The sequence below is a fragment of the Bubalus kerabau genome, chromosome 1 (genome assembly GCF_029407905.1).
Source record: "Bubalus kerabau isolate K-KA32 ecotype Philippines breed swamp buffalo chromosome 1, PCC_UOA_SB_1v2, whole genome shotgun sequence".
Lineage (NCBI taxonomy): Eukaryota > Metazoa > Chordata > Mammalia > Artiodactyla > Bovidae > Bubalus > Bubalus kerabau.
This window is the reverse complement of record NC_073624.1, coordinates 44,344,566-44,363,234: the sequence shown is the minus strand read 5'-3', so window position 1 is coordinate 44,363,234 and position 18,669 is coordinate 44,344,566. Positions and strand designations below refer to the sequence as shown.

The 18,669-nt window shown below is 38.0% G+C and overlaps 1 protein-coding gene across 4 annotated transcripts in view; it reads right to left on the bottom strand.

Annotated features, from left to right (window-relative positions):
* Positions 1-18,669, bottom strand: part of BICD1 (BICD cargo adaptor 1) — a 246,143-nt gene that overhangs the window by 14,044 nt on the left and 213,430 nt on the right. The window contains exons 9-10 of one of the 4 annotated variants that reach the window (XM_055573650.1): positions 12,022-12,029; positions 3,303-3,645 (exon numbers count right to left, since the gene is read on the bottom strand). The exons of 2 other annotated variants lie outside the window; for them this stretch is intronic. In XM_055573650.1, the coding sequence (XP_055429625.1) occupies positions 3,463-3,645; positions 12,022-12,029 (191 nt within the window). In that variant the 3' untranslated portion in view covers positions 3,303-3,462. Of the gene's footprint in view, positions 1-320; positions 330-3,302; positions 3,646-12,021; positions 12,030-18,669 lie in introns of those variants that run through there. One more of the 4 variants, XM_055573639.1, reaches the window with a different exon arrangement.

The window sequence follows — 18,669 nt, the reverse complement described above, 5'->3', positions numbered from 1 at the left end:
GTAATCCTCCACGTTTGAGGAGGGGGACAACTCAGAAACCCCAAAACTAAACCAAAGTTCCTCACAAGAAAATTAAACCATATGTATAACTTGGTTAAAGGAAAAGCAGTATTTAAATATTAAATATTTAAATATTAAATATTTTTAAAACCCAAGTTTACAGAAGGTGCTTATTCAGCTTTCAAAGAAAAGATTAAAGATCTACAATAACAAGCTTCCTAATGTAAAAGTACTTGATTTGTAGAAAATTGAAGCCAAGCTCTTTCAGAAATAAATCTATTAAAGAAAATAAGGTTCACTCAGGTTTATAGCCAACTTACCTCTTTTTGCTTTTGATGTCAAGTAGTGCATAAAAAGAGAAAAAAATTTATGTTTAACTGATTCTCCGATCATAATGGCTTATTCCATAAACACCTACTCAGAGTAAATGACTATACTATACTTTTTGCTTGTTTGTTTTACAGAATCCTACCAATAGTGGTGGAGCTGGGACTTCCTGGAAAGTCAGAATAGGTATTTAAGAAGAATTAAACAACATCCACATTGGGTATCTCTTCCTACCCTAAATTTCTAATTTCAGTTCTTATGACCCAAACTGATCATAGGCTGATTTTCCATTGTTAATAAGACAAAATCTTAATTGCAATGAAGGACTAGGAGGTGAAACTCAGTTTAGAGCAAAAATGGAGTAGATGAACAGCATCGGAGCAGCAAAAATGTCCTTAACATGAGGAAAGCATATATCCTTAAACTAAAAAATGTACCAATTATATATCCACCAAAAGCAGGTTTAATTAAAACAACTGTCCTGCTCTAAACCATTATCCTGCAAAGTAAATGTATATAATTTCATATAAAATTTTACATCATATAAATGCAAATATTTGAAGTTATCAAAGTTTCTTTTAAATAATTATTTTAAGAGTAACAATCTAACCTAGCCCATCTTTCAAGAACATTCACTGACAATGGAGGTTACATGAGAAGCTCAGCTCAGGAAGCAGTCCCCCTAAAGGACACTTGATTTGTGAACTGGACACACTGAAGTGACATAAAAATAATGTATACACCAAAAAAAAAAAGAAAGAAAAGAGGACATCTATACTCTAGTAATGAGCATAGCCAAAACAAATTTGGCTCTTATATGTACAGTTTACAAAAACTTTAAATTTGTGATATGGAGAGTATGACTTCTTTTTTGGCTGAGAGGTGACTATGAAATTAATGGTTACATGATATCTTTATAACTTTACATTTACTTTTTTAGTAAACAATAGAAAGCAATAAAGTAAACCATTTTGTGCTTTTTTTTGTTGTTCTCTCATACCTTTTATGCATAATACACTGGGAAACAGCCAAGAAAACCAAAAAGCATCAGCAGATGGCTAAAGAGAAGGATGTGTGAAAGAAGGCACATACAGCTATGCAAGAGCAAAACAAGAGGGTGGCAGGGTGTTTCACTGCTGTACAACGAATACAGTGCACTGTGAATCTTTCTGGTTGATTAGCTGTATGAGTTCAATGCCTAAGTTCCTTTAAGTAATCTAAATTTAGTAAGTGTAAGGAACTATATTACATAATTTAAAACAAAGGAATAGGAAGTACCAAGTGTAGGCTTTTTGTGAACATCAGAACTGCTTATCGTTTGCACCATGCTCTCAGCTAGAATTAAGCTGCTCCTTCAGACCCTGCCCGACTTGCTCACAGTGGCTCTCAGGGAGCCACTGGAACCAGGTTTAGCGTGCACAAAGGCCACTCCCCAAACTGCTAATGTGCCTCAGAAGAGTCTGATGGCTGCCATGCTGATGAGTACCAGAGAAGCATTTCTCAGTTAAGTCAGTGGCCCCTTAGCCAGTGTAACAATATAGATATACTTTTCGAAACAGAATCTCATATGTTTTGGGAAAGAAAGCAAAATGTTACCACTTCAAGAATTCAGCATTAATTCTGAATTAATTCTGAATCTCCTGCCTTGCAGACTCAGATTATAACACTTACACACTTTAAATTGTACCAAAAAAAGTTTGCATTATTAGATAATGGGAATTTTACTTTTTCTTGATGAAAACTATACTATCTGGTACTGAGATATTTTAATATATTAAAAACATGGATTGTACACAATAAGACCCAGTCCCAGTCATGGAAAGAAAATTTGTATTCACTGAATCAGAGAGACTCAGAGTTGAGAGAGCTCCCTCACTATTCCTTCACTGTAGCTGTTCACGTATCCTCATAAATGTAAAGGACAGCCTGCAGTTGTTAATTAAGATTAGCTTTCCTGGGTATCCACTGTGTCTTTTAAAATTATGTTTTCCTTAGTACTTCTTGTAGGTAAAAGACATCCTTTTGAAAACTGCAGTTTGAATATGACATCCCAGGGAATGCTCATAATCAGAGCATTTTTATAATGGAGTGGTTACATGTAGTTGCAGTGAGGACAAACAGTAGAATTCAATATCTGATGCCAGCAAGTTGGATTAAATAGTGTGAGGAGCATAGCATAGCTGATGGCCATTTTCCTGGGAATACAATGAGGGAGAGGCCTTACTGGCCATCACAATGGAGTATTGTACATTTTCTTTGCCTATGGAGGGCTTTGGGATCTGAAGGCAGGGCCTGCCAATGGCAGACAGTTATACACTTGACTCCCTGGTGCAAAGGATACCAAAGAAACCAAGGGTTAAGTGCTATAGGTAAGTAATTGATTGTAGTCTGGTAGAACAAAAGCTGTTCTCTGATTTACAGGTGGGGAGCGTGCATAGTAGAAGGTGGTGAGATAATGTGCAGTTTTAATATTCAGTATCTGGACAAATTTGTCCTTTGGTGGCAGAGGTTGGTCACTTCCGTGAGTCTGCTTGCAGACCTAGGTGCTTATCTCTTTGGAGTTTCCTACCTGCCTGTCGATACTTTGTAGTGAGCCAGAAGTATCATTTGGGCAGGGTCAAGGAGGGATAATCGCCTACAATGTCATGGGCCTTCCGTGTGTCTCAGCCCACCTGTGCCTCCCCATTATTCCTCCAGACTTAGCCCCCTTCTGGAGGCTTCTCTCTTCACACCACATGGGTGAATTCTGGCGGACACAAGCATAATGTGATCACTTTTGCCCTAAATATGTAATAATTAGAAATGTCAAATAAGTATATTTTTTTCACTTAATGGATATATTAGAGAAAGATTGTAGTTATTTTCCCTTGATGATTTTAATTAAAAATTTTAAATTTCCATGGGTTTATTAAAATATTAATAAAACTTAGAAGGCTGTAAAGCATAATTATACTAAAAGACTTATATGACAGTTATATTAAAAGAGTCAACATGGATTGAAAGTATGATCTAATTTAATAGGTACATTCCTATTACAGTGTTGGTTTTCATGTTGATCCTCAGTAATTAAGTAATGCCATCATTTTATCATAACTTATTTTGCTTACGATGCTTAGGTTTTGGATATGCAATCTTTTAAGAATACACAAGTTCTGGATAGTGTACCTGACAGAGGAGGTAGTAGAAGACAAAAACCAAAAATAAAACAAAGATGCTGCTAGAACTGTGATCATCAAATGTTCCGTTCATCATTGCATTATTTATTGAGTGGCTCCAATTTGTACCATGGAATGGTTTACTTAGTATTGTCTTTATCTTCTCTTTTATCCTGGAAATAGGAAAACACATGGAATACACCTTGGAAAAGTCTGATGTGTTTTCAGTCTAAATATGAAGTAATTAAATGCTGCCATTTAAAATTGGCAGGAAATATTTTCCAGGCACTCCTTGCTTTGAATAAATAACATAGACTTTTTACAAGCTTGATTACATACACACACACAAATTAAGCTGTTTTTACTATTTCAAGAATATTTAAAAGTAGGGTTTCCTAAGATATCTAAACAATAGGAATTAAATTCTTAATGACAAGGACACCTAGTAAACAAAGGAGATGTACAGAGAAGGGTACACAAACATTTACTATGTATCTATTTGAAAGAATATTGCTACCAGAGACAAATAAAGCAGAATCAATTAGTAACAACAAACATTTGGTCCAATATTTCGTTTTAAAAGAAAATTGAAACGTGATACCTTAAATCTTATTTTAAAATTAGATGTTAGTGATTAGATTTCAGTGTAGAAATTACATCTAGTTGGAGCCATTGGTAAGTAAGGTCTCTAACTGCAATGTCTAATACAGAAGCTACTAGCCAAATCTGGCTATTGGGCACTTGAAATACGGCTAGTTCAGATTGAGATGTGCTGTCAGTGCAAAACACACACTGCATTTCAAAGACTGAGTCAGAAGAGCAGATGCAAAATCTCATTAATAATTGCTTCTACTTATTCCATGTTACAATCATAGTATTATGGACATACTGTGTTAAATAAAATATATTATTAAAATTAAGTTTATCTGTTTCTTTTTCCTTTTTCTCACATGGCTACCACATTATTAAAATTGAATAGCTTTGGTCTAGAAGGTTAAACATTCTTGTAGCTGTCATTTTATTGTTTGGCAAGATATATTTCAATTCTACACATAAAGACATTTCAAACTTTCTTAAAGGGTTCAAGCATATCTTCCTTCTCCTCCAGACATCTAGTTAAAAATAAAAAAAGATGAATAGTAATATGAAAGGAGAAAAAAGCCAAGATAGATTAAGTGAAAAACAATAGTATGCATAATGATATTTGTGGTTGTGCCAATGTTATTGTAATGCATATATAAAACACATATATGTGATTATATATGCATATATTTACATATATTTGCTTGTATATGCACAGAATGTTTCTGAGAGGATACCCAAGTTTGGCTGGGCACAGTTGTGGCAGAGAAAACTACTTTCTATTTGTATACTCTTTTGTAATTATACTTTTTCATTTTTGAATAACCATTTTCTATTGAAAAATATACTTGAAAAATATAAAACATAAAATGCAATAAAAGGAAGTAATAAGTAAGGAAAGCCTATGTATTTATACATAGCCTTCTGGTGTGTATTACATGGGTTCATACATTTTTGCTCTGTAAAATGAATATTTTCAGGGAATTCCTTGACAGTCCAGTGGTTAGGACACTGTGCTTCCACTGCAGGGCGCATAGGTTCAATCCCTGGTCAGGGAACTAAGATCCCACATGCTGTGGGCATGGCCAAAAAAAGTGAGTATTTTCTTATAACTGCCTTGATTTTCAGGCATAATATATTAAAACAACCAAATCAAGAACCTTTAAATGATACATATGCTGCCTAAATTAAACAGTAAGAGAAATGAATAACTCATTTGAAAATTTTCCTAATGCAACTGTTATATAGATCTTTATTACATCACCTACTTTAAACCACATCTGAAATGTACTATATTTCTGTACATGAAGAATTACATGTAGAGATGATAAACCACAATAAAGCTGTATATTTTGAGATACTGTAGAAAATTTGGATTAATTACCAATTATCCAACAAATTGAGGGCCTACTATGTGCTAGGTACAGTGGAAGATTCTGGGGGTTAAAAGAGACAAGGTTTCTGCCCAAAAGCTTACAGACTTATAAAGGAATTCGTTTTTAATACAAACTTTGTGTTAATCTGTAGTGAGGCATAGAGGGCTAAGCAGCTAATTTGACCCAGTGGAGGCAAGGGATCAGAAAACTTAAAAACTTTGTGCATTTATGCACACAATTTCAAAACTGGTATAAAAGATACATCTAGCTTAAATTCTTTGCAAGAAAAAGTAAAGAAGGGAAAAAAAAATCCTAAAATTCCAAAATATTTTTATATGAAACTAGTTATCTGGATGAAAATCAAAACATTCAGCTAAACTGGAGGATATGTGAGACTTATCTAAACAACGCAAATACAGAGCTATTTGAGAAAGATGAAATAATTTCTTATATTTTTTGGTTTTCCATTAGGTATCTGTCATTATGGGCTTCCCTAGTGGCTCAGTGGTAAAGAATCTGCCTGCCAATGCAGGAGATATGGGTTTGATCCCTGGGTCAGGAAGATTCCCTGGAGAAGGAAATGGGAACCCACCCCAGTATTCTTGCCTGGGAGAGTCCCATGGACAGAGGAGTCTGGCAGGCTATAGTCCATGGGGCTGCAAAAGAGTTGAACACAATTTAGCAACTAAACAACAACATCTGTCATCACATAGATGGACAGAATCTAAAGATGAGATATATTTCTCCAATGACATTCTTTGCACATTCCAACCCAAGATCATTCTATACTGAAAGATTTCTTGCAAAAATGGAATTGCTACTTGAAGAAATACTGAAAGAATTGAAATTCGATGATGTGCACATTTCCACTGTGCAATGAATCAGAGCTAACCCAGAAGAAGAGAGAAAATACTCTTGTAGCATACATGATTCCTTGGTGAATGAGGCAAGTGAAAAAGCTGGCTTAAAACTCAACATTAAAAAACTATGATCATGGCATCTAGTCCCATCACTTCATGGCAAATAGAAGGGGGAAAAGTGAGAGCAGTGACAGATTTTTTCTTCTTGGGCTCCAAAACCACTGTGGATGGTGACTGCAGCCGTGAAATTACAAGATGCTTGCTTCTTAGAAGGAAGGCTGTGAAAAACCTAGACAGTGTATTAAAAAGCAAAGACGTCACTTCGCCAACAAATGTCCATATAGTCAAAGCTATGGTCTTTTCATTAGTCAAGTACAGATGTGACAGTTGGACCATAAAGAAGGCTGAGCACCAAAGAACCGATGCTTTTGAATTGTGGTTCTGGAGAAGACTCTTGAGAGTCCCTTGGACAGCAAGGAGATCAAACTAGTCAATTGTAAGGGAAATCAATCCTGAATACTCATTGGAAGGGATAATGCTGAAGCTCCACTACTTTGGGCACCTGATGCAAACAGCTGACTCATTGGAAAAGACACTAAAGCTGGGAAAGATTGAAGGCAAAAGGAGAAGAAGGAGGCAGAGGATGAGACAGTTGGATAGAATCACCAATTCAGTGGACATGAACTTGGGTGAATTCTGGGAGGTGGTGAGGGACAGGGAGGCCTGGCATGCTGCAGTCCATGGGGCAGTCCATGGGGTCGCAAAGAGTTGGACATAACTTAGGGACTGAACAACAACAACAAGCATAGAAGATTCACTAAAATCTGGAAATCTGAACAAATTTTTGATTGCATATTACAATGGAGCAAGATACAAAAATGTATTTTTAAACATATGGTTGATAATTTTGTGAATTAGCATTTTTAAATTAATTTTTGTTTCAGCAGATTCCAAACTAAGGGCAACATGCTCTAGCATGAGAAAATGCCCAAGCTTTCCTCTGGAGGGAAAACTGCAGAAGCTGTGTTAAAAGCAGATACAACCCTAAAAGTTTACAGGTTTCAACACAATGCTGTTCACTCCTGCTATTTCAAGAAATGAATCCTGTGAACAAAGAAACTATATGGGGAAGTGGAACAGACAAAAATGGAGAAGCCTCTATAGGGAATAAGCACACTTTAGGCAAAAAACCAGTGAGGCTGTTAGTTCAGGAAGTCAGTTCAATTAGCATTAGCCAAGCTCCTTCCACAGACAAACCATGAGAGGATGAAGGAGCAGTTAGAGTCGGTTGCATGCACACAGGACACTCTGGCTTAAGCACAGAGTTGAATCTCTCTGATTTCAGACACTTACAAACATTCATATTCCTCACAGTTACCTTTCTGAGTCTCTGCCACCTCTCATCTCACATTTCATTAGACACTGTAGTTGCTTCTTTATCTCAGGTATTGCTGTAAGCAGTTAGGGCAAGAGGGTTGAAGAGAAAGAGAACCAAGACAGCTTTCTTGACAGAAAAGAAACCATTTTTGCCCTAAGCCATTTTGTGATCTAAGCCAGGCCTGAACAAGTCTCGGTAATTAACATTTTAAGAGAACTAAAGAATGCAGAAACATTGCCTGTTATCAAGCAAGAGAAGTAAGGACACTCCCAGTTCTGTGTCAATGGTAAAGATCAGCCTGGGGCACTCAACCACCAGATCAACTGGAACCTAAGGAATGATGATGTTGACCTTTTTCTGACCCTCTTGACTTCAACCAGTTATAGCTTGGACTCAATCAAACCCCTTCATGAATACACTTATACTTAAAATTTTCTCAATTTTACTGTTCGGGGAGACACTGCTTTGGGCAAGATCCCTAGTATTCTTACTTGCTGCAAGTAATAAATCTTTCCTTCTCCCAATCTTTGATTTGGTTGTAAAACAAGAGGGAAGGGGGCAGGGTACAACCTTTAAAAGAAACATAGCCATCAGTTCAGTTCAGTTCAGTTCAGTCACTCAGTCGTGTCCAACTCTTTGTGACCCCATGAATCGCAAAACGCCAGGCCTCCCTGTCCATCACCAACTCCCGGAGTTCACTCAGACTCACGTCCATCGAGTCGGTGATGCCATCCAGCCATCTCATTCTCTGTCGTCCCTTTCTCCTCCTGCCCCCAATCCCTCCCAGCATCAGAGTCTTTTCCAATGAGTCAACTCTTTGCATGAGGTGGCCAAAGTACTGGAGTTTCAGCTTTAGCATCATTCCTTCCAAAGATATCCCAGGGCTGATCTCCTTCAGAATGGACTGGGGACATGAAGAAAACCGGTTAGAACTAACAAGGTCCAAGGTGGCAAAAGATTCGACTTCCAGTGGACCTTAAGCCACATTTTATGCTCATTGTAATACATTAGCCCTCTGATGGATATGGTAAGAGACTTATAGAAGATTCCTGATGGGAGAGACTGACTGTGGGAGGAAGTGGGTCTTGTTCTGATGGGCGGGGTCATGCTCAGTAAATCTTTAATCCAATTTTCTGCTGATGGGCAGGGCTATGTTCCCTCTGTTGTTTGGCCTCAGGCCAAACTATGGAAGGGATAATGAAGGTAATGGCAACCTCCTTCAAAAGGATTTGTATATGCACTGTTGTAGTCAGTGCCCCTGACCCTACAGCAGGCCACTATTGACCCACGCCTCTGCTGGAGACTCCTGGACACTCACAGCCTTGTCTAAATCAATGAAACTATGAGCCACGCCATGGAGGCCACCCAAAATGGACAGGTCATGGTGGGGAGTTACGACAAAGTGTGGTCCACTGGAGAAGGAAACGGCAAACCACTTCAGTATTTTTGCCGTGAGAACCCCATGAACAGTATGAAAAGGCAGAAAGATATGACACTGAAAGATGAGCTCCCCAAGTCAGGAGATGCCCAATATGCTACTGGAAAAGAGTGGAGAAATAACTCCAGAAAGAACGAAAGTACGGAGCCAAAGCAAAAACAACACCCAGGTGTGGATGTGACTGGTGATGGAAGTAAAGTCCAATGCTGTAAAGAACAATATTGTATAAGAACCTGGAATGTAAGGGCCATGAATCAAGGTAAGTTGGAAGTGGTCAAACAGGAGATCGCAAGAGTGAACACTGACATGTTAGGAATCAGTGAATTAAAATTGACTGGAATGGGTGAATTTAATTCAGATGACCATTATATCTACTATCACGGGCGAGAATCCCTTAGAAGAAATGGAGTAGCCTTCGTAGTCAACAAACGAGTCTGAGATGCAGTACTTGGGTGCAAGCTCAAAAATAACAGAATGATCTCTGTTTGTTTCCAAGGCAAACCATTCAATAACACAGTAATCCAAGTCTATGTCCCAACCACTAATGCTGAAGAAGCTGAAGTTGAAGAGTTCTATGAAGACCTACAAGACCTTCTAGAACTAACACCCAAAAAAGATGTCCTTTTCATCACAGGGGACTGGAATGCAAAAGTAGGAAGTCAAGAGATAATCTGGAGTAACAGGCAAGTTTGGCCTCAGAGTACAAAATGAAGTAAGGGCAAAGGCTAATAGAGTTTTGCCAAGAGACCACACTAGTCATAGCAAACACCCTCTTCCAACAGCACAAGAGACGACTCTACACATGGATATCACAGATGGTCAATAATGAAATAAGATTGATTATATTCTTTGCAGCCAAAGATGGAGAAGCTCTATACAGTCAGCAAAAACAAGACTGGGAGTTGACTGTGGCTCAGATCATGAACTCCTTACTGCAAAATTCAGACTTAAATTGAAGAAAGTAGGGAAAACCAATAGACCATTCAGGTGTGACCTAAATCAAATCCCTTATGATTGATTATACAGTGGAAGTGACAAATAGATTCAAGGGATTAGATCTGATAGACAGAGTGCCTGATGAACTATGAATGGAGGTTCGTGACATTGTTCAGGAGACAGTGAGCAAGATCATTCCCAAGAAAAAGAAATGCAAAAAGGCAAAATGGTTGTCCAAGGAAGCCTTACATAGCTGAGAAGAGAAAAGACGTGAAAGGCAAAGGAGAAAAGGAAAGATATACCCTTTGAAAGCAGAGTTCCAAAGAATAGCAAGGAGAGATAAGAAAGCCTTCCTCAGTGATCAATGTAATGAAATAGAGGAAAACACTAGAATGGGAAAGACTAGAGATCACTTCAAGAAAATTAGAGATACCAAAATAACATTTCATGCAAAGAATGGTACAATAAAGGACAGAAATCATATGGACCTAACAGATGCAGAAAATATTAAGAAGAGGTGGCAAGAATACTCAGAAGAACTATACAAAACGATCATCATGACCCAGATAACCATGATGGTGTGATCACTCACCTAGAACCAGACATCCTGGAAGGTGAAGTCAAGGGGGCCTTAGGAAGCATCACAATGAACAAAGCTAGTGGAGGTGATGGAATTCTGGCTGAGCTATTTCAAATCCTAAAAGATGATGCTATGAAAGCGCTGCACTCAGTATGCCAGCAAATTTGGAAAACTCAGCCGTGGCCATAGGACTGCAAAAGGTCCATTTTCATTCCAATCCCAAAGAAAGGCAATGCCAAAGAATGCTCAAACTACTGCACAATTGCACTCATTTCAAATGTTAACAAAGTAATGCTCAAAATTCTACAAGCCAGGCTTCAACAGTACATGAACTGAGAACTTCCAGATGTACAAGCTGGATTTAGAAAAGGCAGAGGAACCATAGATCAAATTGCCAACATCTGCTGGTTCATTGAAAAAGCAAGAGAGTTCCAGAAAAACATCTACTTCTGCTTTATTGACTATGCCAAAACTTTTGACTGTGTGGATCACTACAAACTGTGGAAAATTCTTCGAGAGATGGGAATACCAGACCACCTTACCTGCCCCCTGAGAAATCTGTATGCAGGTCAAGAAGCAACAGTTAGAATGGACATGGAACAATGGACTGGTTCCAAATTGGGAGAGGAGTACATCAAGACTGCATTTTGTCACCCTGCTTATTTAACATATGCAGAGTACATCATGTGAAATGCTGGGCTGGATGAAGCACAAGCTAGAATCAAGATTGCAGGGAGGAAAATAACCTCAGATATGCAGATGACACCACCCTTATGGCAGAAAGAGAAGAGGAATTAAAAAACCTCTTGATGAAAGTAAAAGTAGAGAGTGAAAAAGCTGGCTTAAATCTCAAAATTCAAAAAATGAAGATAATTTCATCTGGTCCCATCACTTCATGGTAAATAGATGGGAAACAATGGAAATAGTGACAGACTTCATTTTGTTGGGCTCTAGAATCACTGCGGTAGTGACTGCAGCCATGAAATTAAAAGTCGCTTGCTCCTCGGAAGTAAAGCTATGACCAACCTAGACAGCATACTGAAAAGCCGAGACATTACTTTGCTGACAAAGTTCCATCTAGTCAAGGCTATGGTTTTTCCAGTAGTCATGTATGGATGTGAGAGTTGGACCACCAAGAAAGCTGAGCGTGGAAGAATTGATGCTTTTGAACTGTGGTGTTGGAGAAGACTCTTGAGATTGCAAGGATATCAAACCAGGCAATAGTAAAGGAAATCAGTCCTGAATATTCATTGGAAGGACTGATGCTGAAGCTGAAGCTCTAATATTTTGGCCACCTGATGTGAAGAACTAACTGACTGGAAAAGACCCTGATGCTGGTAAAGACTGAAGGCAGTAGGGGGCAACAGAGGGATTAGATGGTTGGATGACATCACGGACTCAATGGACTTGACTCTGAGCATGCGCTGGGAGCTGGTGATGGACAGCGAAGCCTGGAGTCCTGCAGTCCATGGGGTCACAAAGAGTCAGACAGGACTGAGCAACTGAACTGAACTGAGTACACTAGCATATGCTAAATGACACACCCACCGGCACCATCACAGTTCTGAGGCTGATCATCAAAGGCAAAACAGTGGACAGTGACCCAACTCCTGGAAAAACCTGCCCCTTCCCCGAAATAGTTGGAATAATCCTTCCAGTCATTAGCCTATGAAATTACCCAGCCCATAAAAACACTAACCACACCATACTCAGGGGCTGCTCTTGCCTTCTGAGATGGCCCACACTCTGTGGAATGTATTTCTCACTATATAAATCCATTTCTTACCTATCTCTTTGCCTCTTGCTGAATTCTTTCTGTGATGGGACATCAAGAAACTGAGTTTCATTAAGTCCTGAGATTAAGTGTGATATCAGTTAAAAGACCATGGGTTCAAGTCCCAATCTGAGTTATATGGTTTCAATTGTGTTTTGGCTTGACACCCATCAAGAGGAGAACCCAGTTTTTTGAGTAACATTCAGTCAGTCAGTTCAGTCACTTAGTCGTGTCCAATTCTTTGCAACTCCATGGACTTCAGCATGCCAGGTTTTCCTGTCCATCACCAACTCCTGGAGCCTACGCAAACTCATGTCGATCACATTAGTGATGCCATCCAACCATCTCATCCTCTGTTGTCCCCTTCTCCTCCTGCCTTCAATCTTTCCTAGCATCGGTTAACATTACCCACATCTAATCCATTCTCCATCTCGCTGTCAGGTGGAGACTAAATACACTATTTAGACTTATAAACTAAAAATCTTCTCCTCTTCTGAAAACCTATCTGTGTCCTTGGAATAAAGTCTATTCTCACTAACCTGGCCCTCTACTTTCAAGTCCCTGTCTGCCTTCCTAGAGTCATTCCATCATCACTCCCAAGTCCTGATCCAGTTTCTAGCCACTAATTCATCAGCCTTTGTGCAAGCTGATCTCCTTTAAGGCTTTTCTCTTTACCCACACCTGCACCTCTGCCTTCTGCCTATTAAGGTCTACAGTTACCTCTCATGACCAGTACTTGCATTTCTTCAGGCAGGATTTCCTCATCACCCCAATCCTTCTATTTACCAGGAATATTTACTAATATCATTACTTATTTGCCTATCTACCTCCCCTTAAAGGGGAGAACAGAGGTGATGTTTTACTTGAATATCACTGGGTTGGGAAGATCCCCTGGAGAAGGAAATAGCAACCTAGTATTCTTGCCTGGAGAATCCCATGGAGTGCGGAGCCCAACAGGATACCGTCCATGGGGCTGCAAAGAGTCAGACGTGACTGAGCAACTAACACTTTCACATTATACATAAGCAAGTAAATGAAAATCGCTCAGTCATGTCCAACTCTTTGCAATACCATGGATTATACCAAAAGCAAAAAAAAGTGCCTGACACATAGTAGGTGCACAATATACTTTGCTAAATTTTGACAAACAAGTGAATGAGAAAATGAGTTAATGAAAGAAATGTGATTTGGGTACATATTTAAGAATATAGGCTTTGCAATACAACAAATACATATACATATTCACTATTTGAATGTAGGGAAATGTAAAGGCAATTTTTACTAATGAACATGTTTAGTAGCATGTTTGTTACTGAAGGAGTGAGTACATACTAAGGTTAATATATTTCTATGAGCTTCTTTAAAAATTGGTAAGATCTAAAATACCATAGAAAAATTTCAGGTTTCAAAACCATTCTTTCACATTAGTTCAGTAATGGTTTCAGAGAGCGAGGAGGAAGGAAAAGAGTGAAGTAGGGAGGAACAGAGGAACTGAAATGACACCAGGAAGCAGAACATTCAAGAGAAAAAGCTTCTACAGGGAAAACACAAGTTCATGAAGAGCAAACTGCTCAGGCTATTACTTCAAGAAGAAAGCTTGCTTTTTCAAGTTTCAGATTTCTTATTTATCCTGTTGCGATACTATGATTTATAAGAAATGTATATTTGGTCTTCCTCCAGGATTCCTGGCTCTTAGCTTAAGTGCTAAGAATGACAAAAGTGTCTCTTGTTGTGTTAATGAGATGACTTTAGGACCCCGCCTACGGGTGGAGGCTGGTTGCCAGGGGAACCAACCACAGAATTAGAGTTGGAACTTTCTGTTTCAACCCCTGAAGGTTGAATCAATCAAACGGCCACGAGTTTGATGCTCCTGTAATGAAGCCGCCATAGAAATCTTAACAGGTTCACAGAACTTCTGGGTTGGTGAACACGTGGAGATTACAGGAGGAGTGTCACGCTGCAAGAGTAGGCAAACCGTGGCACCTTTCCCTGTTTCTTGCCCTACAAATCTCTTCTGTCTGGCTGGCTGTTCCTGAATTACTTTTTTTTTTTTTTTTAATAATAAACCAGTGATTGAGGAAGTTGCAAATTAACTGAAACTGAAGAGGGGTCCTGGGAACCTTTGGTTTATAGTTAGTCATTCAGAACTAAGCAAACAACCAGGACTTTGGACTGGCATCTGGAGTCTAAAGAGGGGTCATGGGAACTCGAATGTATAGTGGTGGGTCGGAGACACAGGTAATAAATAGCCCAGGCTTTTGATTGGCTTAAGAAGTGGGGATGATGGTGTGGGGCAATCTTGTCAGATTGAGTCCTCAGTGTGTGGAATTGGATGCCATCTCCAGGTAGATAGTGTCAGAATCGAGTTGAATCCTATGGCAACCAGCTGATATCAAAGAACTGCTTGGTGTGCTGAAGCATTCCCTTCTCCCCCTGCTCACACTGCAATTGGGTCCAGGAACCTAATTCACTTGTACAAATGATGCAGTTAGGTCTTTACCACAGAAATAACATCTCTGGCCTATGATCTGAATAGATTCCCTTCATATACTCTGGTAGATTGATTTTAATTATTGATTAAATTGTAAGTTTCTATTAATTATATAGACCTAGGTAGTAAAGGCATTGGCACCCCACTCCAGTACTCTTGCCTGGAAAATCCCATGGATGGAGGAGCCTGGTAGGCTGTAGTCCATGAGGTCGCTAAGAGTTGGACACAACTGAGCGACTTCCCTTTCACTTTTCACTTTCATGCATTGGAGAAGGAAATGGAAACCCACTCTAGCGTTCTTGCCTGGAGAATCCCAGGGACGGGGGAGCCTGGTGGGCTTCCGTCAATGGGGTCGCACAGAGTTGGACACGACTGAAGCGACTTAGCAGCAGCAGTGAAGGCATTGAGATGAAAGGTTGGCTACAAAATAACCACTAATATTATGCAGATATACTATCTGCTGTCTGATTGCAAACTTGTTGATATCAGAAGGGAACCCTTTGATTCAAGTTCTTCAAAGCTATATGAGGGGCGGATGTTGAAGTTTTTATGCTGAATAAGGATAATTCAGGAGAAAGAAAGTCAGTAAGTCATGGCCAGAAACTCTGGAATTTCTAGATCTGAGGTAGCAGAGGCTGAGCCATAGCCAGAATTTTCCTCCACAAAGTTTTACTAATATTAGAAATCAATCAGAACAATGTACTAATAAATTAGCACAAAACAGTCTACTAATTTTGAAAATTAATGCCCTATTCTAGAACTGATTTTCCAGAAATTGAGAAATTGTGCCTTGAAGAAGATGGGGTTTTCTGCTAACCATATCATAGAAGTGAAATATATTTGTAAATATTCTATATATGGTAAATAATAATTCTATGTTTTATTTTAAAATTTACATTAGATTTATATGTCTTGCAAATCCTCAACCAAAGAATCCAAAACAAATTAGACTAATACCATTTACATTGATTTAATTTCTTCAATGATTCTCAATAGAAACAATCTGTTTATAGACTTACTAGAATAATTAAAATCACCTAAAAAATAAACTAAAAAATACATTGTAGAAAACATTAAAAACACATTTTAGAAAACAATGACTATCAAAAAATTCTGATAAATTAACAGGAAATCGTTCTTTTAAAATGATGAATAGATTGTTACCAGCAAGTAAATCTATAATAATCAATAACTTATATTAAACTCAAGAATAAAAAATACTCATAAAACCTATTACTTGCCATGGGTTTAAGATATTCTTGCATAGAACATAGGATTGGATATAAATGGCACACTTCCCCTCCCTCAGCTTAATGAAACATTATCTAATATAGTTTAGTCTAGCAAAAATATATATTGTCAACAATGCAAATATTTTTAGAAGGTAGAGTTTGGTGTGCACGGCTAATCAGTTTCTATTTATTTAAACAGAACCTTTTAGAAAATGTTGCTGGGTTGATCTAAGAATTTATTAAGGACTAATCTGGTTGGTTCCATGATATAAGATTGAAAAATCTTCAGGCTATAATAACAGATTTACTTCCTTCATACTTTTATTACTTTAACTTCAAATAAATGGTTAAAATATAAGTTTTATCAATGTGCTAAGTTGTAATTAAAATGCTTTTCTGGCCTAGTGATGATTCTGAAATCCACATTATTTATATCTCATCTTGTATATAGCAATCATTTCTAAGGTCTATGGCATTTTCTCATTATTCAAAACTAAAGAATTTTAGGTCACATAATAGTATTCTCATTCATGTATTCTGACTAGCAGTAGCAGAAAGATTCAGAATGTGTGAAAATGGGGGAAATGTAAGACTTTCAGTACATTGATATGCCCTTTTGGACATCACATCAGAACATCAAAATAGAGCAAAAAACTTAAAGATGTTCATTTTTAACCCAGTGATCTCACTCTTAAAAAAAGAATGGAATAGATGAGAAGTTGAATGCATGATATTTCTAACAGCATCTTATAACAAATAATGGAAAATCATCTCAGTGGTTAACAAGAGAGGAAGTGGTGATTAATGAAATGATAATATCTGAAGCAAAATTTATGATATAACCTTTAAAAATAAAAATAAGACTAGATAGTAACAGAACAATTTATATCTGTTAGTGGTTTCTGCAATGTAATGACTATGATATAAAATAGATATTAATGTAAATATGGATCAAGTAGTCATATACAAAACGAAAATAGCTGTTATTAATATTTATTATTAATTTTAGTATTATTGATATGTCACTTTAAAAATTAAAATACAATAGATTTACTTATTAATCACAGAATTTCTTTTCTAAGTTCTAGGAGATAATGCTACTAGGTCCAGTTGGAACACAATAAGATCTTTGGATTTTATTTAACTTAGGTGTCCTGATGAATCAGGACCACTTTGGGACTCACAGATACTTCAAGGTAGCTTCCAAAGGGGTCTAAAACAAGAGCAAAAGAGTCACGAAAGGAGGAACCTCCAGGAAAGTCTGGCTTTTTATTTTAGGTGAACATTTTGGCTGTTAGTCTCCTCCAACTCCTTATCACACTACCTATGTCCTCAAAGATTCTTAGAATGTTTAACTTGTACTATAAATTTTCACACCATATCTTTTAATCCCAATCAGTAGGCTGATTTATGAATCAGATAAGGGAAGTACAGTATTAGAGATCCAAAGGCTGAGGTTTCCAAAAAGGAATTAAGGTAAAATTGAAGTAATTTAAAAAAAAAATTTTTTTTTTTGTGGCAAAGGTGACAAACTCAAAGGTTACATTAGGGGCCAGATGACAACAGAAACAAGTGCAGCAGGCTGGGTATATGTAATTGGCAGTGACGGGACCTGTGGTAAACTGCAGTTTGCCCTGTGTAAAAGCAGCAGCTACTACATAGCTCCAGCAGGTTGCTGACATGCATGAATGCAGACTTAAGGCTGCCAGGATCATTCAAGGGAGGCCAGAAATACAGCTGTCCCGGTGAAATCTCTTGAATTTCTAACTGTTGACAACTAACTAGAATTAGTTTTTAATTTTTCATTTCTTAGATAGGCTAATAACAGCTGCCTTTGGGCTTATTTTGTTTCACAGAATTCAAGTGCACCGCCTCTGGCCTATAGTTAATATGCAGGGATTTCCCAACAGAATGTTTATCTGCCAGAAGTCATATTTTCAAATGAGGCCCTTCAGAGAAAAAACAAAAAATATTAGAAAAATGCAAAACAGTGAAGCTAAAGTAAGTTGTGAGCATGCTGAAAAGCACAAATCAATAAGGGCTTACAAATACGAACATTATATTAAGACCTAAATGTTCCTGAGGAGCAAAACCTCAGAGGATTTTACTTTTATATTTTGTATAATTGAGAAGACATTCTGAGTCACTGCAAAAGGAGATCAGCCCAAAGAGCTTTTTATAAAGACGGCTCCCTTGACTGAAATTATGTTAAAAATGATCAGAAGAAAATGACAAAATTTGACCAAGACAGAATTGCTAGGAGCTACCAAACTGCAAATAGGACTGTGTGTCTTGCGTTGTGCCTGCTGCTAGTTTCCCTTCACCTATCCCATTCCTTCCAACTCTCATTTTTCATCCTTGGCTGCTAAAGAGAAGTCCCTGGAGACGCCTAAGAAATGACTGTCTGGCTGAGTAAAGAAGGAAACCGGAAGCAAAGTATAAAGGTGTTTTTACTTTAACAGTAGGAATTTATCATCATCAAAGTTAGACTCTGTGGATGGGTGGGTGTGAGTAGCTGGAAGGAAGGGGAGAGTTGGTCT